At 39.1% G+C, this 6164-nt stretch overlaps 1 protein-coding gene across 1 annotated transcript in view; it reads left to right on the forward strand.

Moving 5' to 3' along the window:
- Window positions 1-6164, forward strand: part of nipbla (NIPBL cohesin loading factor a) — a 31124-nt gene that overhangs the window by 4425 nt on the left and 20535 nt on the right. The window contains exons 5-12 of the mRNA XM_014020784.1: window positions 70-170; window positions 426-534; window positions 779-939; window positions 2986-3134; window positions 3469-3559; window positions 3773-3994; window positions 4178-4432; window positions 5041-5792. Coding sequence (XP_013876238.1) covers window positions 70-170; window positions 426-534; window positions 779-939; window positions 2986-3134; window positions 3469-3559; window positions 3773-3994; window positions 4178-4432; window positions 5041-5792 — 1840 coding nt within the window. The remainder of the gene's footprint in view (window positions 1-69; window positions 171-425; window positions 535-778; window positions 940-2985; window positions 3135-3468; window positions 3560-3772; window positions 3995-4177; window positions 4433-5040; window positions 5793-6164) is intronic.

Raw genomic sequence — 6164 nt, forward strand, 5'->3', positions numbered from 1 at the left:
ATCCAAMATATGTTTGCACTGATAATAAATTATTAATCAACATATTTTCTTATTTTATTGTATCTTTAGAGAGCTGAAGGACAACCTGGGTAGCGATGAGCCTGAAGGAGATGCACCACTGCTGTTGCGGACCATGCTGGCCAGGAACCCTGGCATCTTCAGGGAGAAAAGTAAAGACATAAATTCTTAAATATTATAATTTGGTGTTAATATTATGGTTCAACAATATAACCCATATTATAATTTTTGTGTTAGTTTTACATAAAAATGTGTTTTTCTTTGTCTTTTTTCTTTTTAAATAGATGTTATGCAGCCAATGGTACCACCAGTTAATATTATGGTTTAACAATATAACCCATATTATAATTTTTGTGTTAGTTTTATATAAAAATGTGTTTTTCTTTGTCTTTTTTCTTTTTAAATAGATGTTATGCAGCCAATGGTACCACCATTCAAGATCACCCAAAACTCCATGCATAGCCCTGCCCAGTCAGCAAACTTTCAGCCTGCTGCAATTTCTCCCAATCCATCAAGGTGTGTTTGGTCACATGATTGAGCTCAATGGAAATTACCAAAGCAGTATAAAAATAGTCYTAATTTGACAGTGAAAATAGTTTATTTATGGTACAAAAATACAGTCTTCTAAGGTGAATTGAGTTAGTTTCATTAGTGTAATTTTTTTTTTTAATTAAAAAAATAGTTTAATTAGTGTTTTAAAACTTTCTATCTTCWGTGTTTTCTCGCTTACTGATCTTTCTTTTTCCTTCAATATCTTCAGCCGGTTTGTGGCRCCACAGACTGGTTCCGGTGGTCGGTACATGGGCCAACAGAACAGTCCGGTGCCCAGCCCTTACACTCCTCAGAGCCCTGCACCTGGTTACATTCAGCAGTATCCCCACCAACAACCACCCAGTTACAACCAGACACAACAGATGCAAGGTGAGACCTTATGCCTGAGTGTGTTGTATATTCATGTGTACAAGGAGAGTGTATCAGTGCTTTTTTGTATATGTTTTTCTTCTGATATATAGGCTGGGTGAAAAARCATATAATGAGATAAACAGAGTAAATTATTTTGAATGGGTTTGTTCTTGTTATATTTCAAACCACCTAAAATAATATTGTAAATGTGTTGTGCGAATATGTTTACTCTGCAGAGATTGGCTCTAAAATATAAAGTTAACTTCAACTTTAAACTCAATTCTTAGACAAAACAATATTTTTGGTCCACTTGATAAGCTCAGCCTCATTTGTAATGAAAAGAGCATTTACATTTGTACTGTCAGGTTATTTTAGCACTATGCTGGTGTTGTATGTTTAACTGTATTCATTAAGGTGTTGGGATTTTGCCATAAAAAAATCTGGTTCTTGTTTGCCTCTTGTGTGTAGTAAATGCCTTCAGCGAACAGATTACTAACATTRTTTTTGTCACCTGACGTTTTTACACTAATTTTAAATAGAATTTTAAATCTAAGTAGAATTCAAACAGGTGAATATAACTAATAGGGTGTATAAAGGAACTATGTTGCATTAGTCAAAATATGGACGTCTTTAGATGTTGAAATTATTAAAATACAAAAAAAGATAGAATATTAATTATTGAAATATTTCATTAAATTTGGCAGTGCYGTCATTTCTGGTGTGCCTTTAAGCTCATCAGAGCTGACGTCAGTCAGTACTTGCTTAATGTCAGCTTGTCATTCTTGCATGTGGCAGATAAATTTACCATTCTATTTTATATGTGTGCAGTTTTTGAAATATCGATACAATTTTGTGTTCCTGGATGACACTGCTAGAATTTTATTGTAGTAAAATAGATTCTTGCATTCCTAGTTTACATATGGGTCAGTGAACTGTGTAATAAAGGTTTGCACTTCAAAGTATAAAAAGCATTGCGTAGTTACAGTTGTTACATAACCTATGATTGCAGCTATTGTGTTTAAATGTAATTGGTTGTAATGTTTGTACTTTGCATGTAGAGAATCTGGTCTGAGACATTGAATGTATGTTTTATTTCCCTGTAAAAATGAATGAGCAGTAACGTGAGGAAGAGCTAGTGATTGTTTCATATGTTCTCAAAATACATTTTTAGTTCAGATATTTTTAATATGGAATTTTATCAACAGTAAGTGCTGTGTATAGGTTCCAACTAGTAACAGGGTTCCCACGGGTCCTTGAAATCCTTGAAAGTTTGTGAATTAAAAAAATGATTTTAAGGCCCTTGAAAGTTTGTGAAAACAGCCAAAAATTACACTTGTCCTTGAAAGTGCTTGAATGCTTTTTAGGGATTGAAGTTCTTTATTTATACGACAGATTTTCATCCTCCATATTAAAAAAAAATGTTGCGGTGGGTAACTCAGGATTACGGTAAAATGACGTTGCTTTCAACAACTAACATGAGCCGTAGTCATAGTTTTACCCAATCAGAGCAGAGTAGGGCGGGTCCTTCTTTCTGAGCCCAGGTGAGAGCACCACAGCTCCTCCTGTCCTCACTGAGTGTCTGGACATGTTCACATCCCCTCCTCCCTAACTGAGCTGCTGAACCTCCCAGGACATAATTACATATCTATGTATTGTGGATATGAATGTAGGGTAACATTTAATCCACCTTCTTTCACTGATTCTGACTCAACAGCTTCTATGTTGTTCAGTTCACTGAATTTACATATTAAACCTGTTTATTGGTAACATTCTGTGGTAGCAGTAGATAATTGCCGTCACGTGTGGTTCTTGAATTTGAGGAAATTGATACTGGAAAGTCCTTGAAAGGTCCTTGAATTTGATGTCGACCAAGGTGTGGGAACCCTGTAGTAACGGTAAAATTAACCATTTTCAGTAACAGCCTAATTTACAATACATTTTTATGTGTTTTTTTTAATTTATCAGCATATTTAAAAGATATGTGTGGTCAAGTTTGCTGTCACAGTCCTTAAAGCTAACATAGATTTTCTAAAACTAAATGCTATTTATTTTCTAATTTTTTAGCATCTGTGGCAAGCCCGATGGTGTCTGGTGGGATACGAAATATCCATGAGGACAAAGTCTCTGGGCAGATGCCTGGTGCTCCTAATCACTACCCAGACAGACTTGGTACTGAAGACTACATGAATATGGTGCAACGACGGAGCATTGAGGTATGCCCAACAAACTAAACAAATAATAAAAATAAACTTACTGTCTTTTTAAATAATAAAATGGATGAGATCAAAAACACTGAAATGATTTGTTTAAATTTTAGGTAATTGTTTTTCCAAACAAGTTTAGACTTTACAATTTAACACGCACAGCGTTTATGATATCCTTATATTTGGAAAAGATCCAAAACTTTCAGATAGTTAAACTGAATGCGCACCAGATTTAAAATGAAGAGATGTTTTCATTTAAAAATGTTTGCATCTTCTCAAAGCAATGAAAATCTAAGTTGAAACTTCATTGTTGTTTCTTTCTTTTTTTTCCTCTGTTGTCCAGGAGGGCGACTCCACAATGAGGAATCCTTCTTTCCCTCTGAGGTCTCCGCAGTCAGGCTGTTCTCCAGCATCGAGCGAGGGAACACCAAAACGTAAGCTCACTTAAGTTCTGCTTTACTTTGCTTAACCTCGTTGTTGAGTAAAGCTGCTTCAAGCCTGAAACTTATCAACATCTACTGCTTGTGAAAAGTTTCATTCCTCTGTAACACTACTTGTCTTTGCAGTGTCTTTTATTCAGTGCCATGTAAAAATAGATTTTTTAAATGTTTTACCATTCACTCTCTCTCCTTTTTGTTGTTTTGTAGCGGGCCCTCGCCCACCCCTTATTCTACAGTCCCCGCCCCCCTATGCAGCCTCACCCAGAGAAGGAGGCCCTGACTCAAAGCATCATCTGCAGCAAAGGAAGAAAGCTCCTACAGTAAAAGAGGAGAAAGATATGTATGATATTGTTAGCTCTCCAAACAAGGACTCTACAAAACTTACCCTCAGGCTGTCCAGGGTTAAGTCAAATGAATCTGATCCAGCAGGTAAGTTTTTTTTCTTTTCTGATCAGCCCAGTTTTTTGCCGAATACCAAACAATTTCACATCTAATTGTCCAAATATCTGTTCAAAGAGGCGCATGCTGTAAGATAATATTTTAAGGACAAAATACTGCTTTTCTGTGAATTAAAGCCTGGAAACAATTTAATGCATGTTGTCAATTCCTCAGGTGATGTGCCTGGTATGGATCAGAACTCTGACCTAATGGAGACAGAGCTGGCCTTTCAGCAAGTTCCGGTTCTCCAGCAAAATCTGGCAGCTCGGCAGCAACAGCAGCAGGTCTTCCAGCAGGCAGTTGGTGCCGGCGGTCTTCAACCTCCAAGTTCACCTTATGATGAGGCAGAGCTCGATGCTCTTGCTGAAATTGAAAGGATAGAACGAGAGGCAGCTAGTGAGAAGTGTTCCAAGGAGGTGCAAGATAAAGGTTTGTATTATAGTCAGTGTTGTGCAGGACTTAAGTGTAACTTTACTATGTTCTTTTCAACAGTGAACAGCTGCTGCAAGCTGAAAGACTGTAACAAAAACCTTTGCTACTTCAGGCAAAATTGAATCTTCAGCATTTTCTCTAAAGGGCAGAATCTAGATGTCTATTTGCACACTCTTGCATTTAGACTGTTACACATCTGTTTACTTGTTGTAAGAACCTTGTAATGATAAATCGACTCATACCTAGCTAAAAGCTTACATTGAGTTCTGCCTGTGTGCCTTGAGTCAGCAACAGAGGTAGTTACAGAGCTGAGTTGGCGAGGATGTAGGAGTGGAGCGTGTAGCACTGCATTGTGGCCGACAACAGCTGCCGTTTGTCTGGTTTACAGTGCCAATAAATAACAGAACATGACTAGCTTGATTAGATTGTGTGATAACCAAAACTAGCTTTAAGAAGTACCCCATTTTGCCATATTGCCGCTGTAGTGTGAAAATCTGATAATGGAGTCCCTAAAATAGAATCAAGATTTTTGTTGTCTGTAYGTGATAGATGTAAAACACACATGTATTATTGAATATCTTACTTACTTGGTCTTTTCTTTTTAGACAAGCCACTGAAGAAACGAAAACAGGACTCTTTTCCCCTTGAACCAGGTGCCGGAGGACCGGGTGGTCCCACTGGTGCCCCAGGCAGTGGATCAACAGGAGGTGGCAATGCTGGCAAACTGACACCACAGGAGGCCACCGCAGCTGGGAATGGTGCCAGTCGCCCTCCCCTCATGGTGAGCATCGATCTCCAGCAGGCAGGGAGAGCTGATGGCCAGCTCGACCCATGTCTGGCTGCCCCTATTCCTGCCCTTGAGGCCCAACGCTGGCCTGAAGAACCAGCTAGTGGGGCAGCAGCTGTGGAGGGTTCCGACACGGCTTTGCGGTTAAAACCAGATGGACGACCGGAAGTCATTAAGAACAGTGTTGATAAACATGACAGTAGGAGAGAAGGCCGGGACTCATCCAAGCACCGACATCATGAAAAGTCCTCAGACAGACGTGGAGAAATGCCAAAGTCATCGAGTCGAGGGGAGCATGGACGAGACAGAGACCGTGAATCTGAAAGAGATAGGAGGCATCGGAGTGAGACTGGCAGTCGAGACAGACGGTCCCCTGATTCTCGCTCTCGAGGTGATCGAGATAGGTCTGGTTTCCAGACCTCTTCCATGGGAGAGCCTGGTCGAAGCAACAGTAGACAAGATGGTTCCAAATTGGCCTCATCTGCCTCGGGTCCTAAAATTCCAGATTCCTTCCCTGCTCAGCTCCTGGGAGGACATACCGGAGCGCTGAAGAACTTCCAGATCCCTAAGGTGATCTGGACTGATCAAACCAGTTGTCTACCCGCCTCCCAATCATTCATATATCATTGCCTGCAATCTCACAAAATCAAATCACTCTCCTGTTCACTTTTGATTTTATTATTTTTTCCATTTTAAGCTTGTTTTTAATCCTGACATTGTTTTTCAAACTCTGTTAACACATTAACTCTCACCTAACCATCTGGTAAAGTAGTGTTTTTGTAGTTGGTGTGCAAACAAACAAGCAATACAAAGAAATCTTCCACCGTGTCTTATTTTCTAAAACCTTTGCTTAAAACAGATATTGGGCCTCATGCAAGAACCGTTCGTACGCACAGATTTGTTCTTAAGTTGTGCGTACGAGTGATTTAGGAGAATTTGTGG

Source organism: Austrofundulus limnaeus, unplaced genomic scaffold (assembly GCF_001266775.1).
Source record: "Austrofundulus limnaeus strain Quisiro unplaced genomic scaffold, Austrofundulus_limnaeus-1.0 Scaffold265, whole genome shotgun sequence".
NCBI classification, from domain to species: Eukaryota; Metazoa; Chordata; class Actinopteri; order Cyprinodontiformes; family Rivulidae; genus Austrofundulus; species Austrofundulus limnaeus.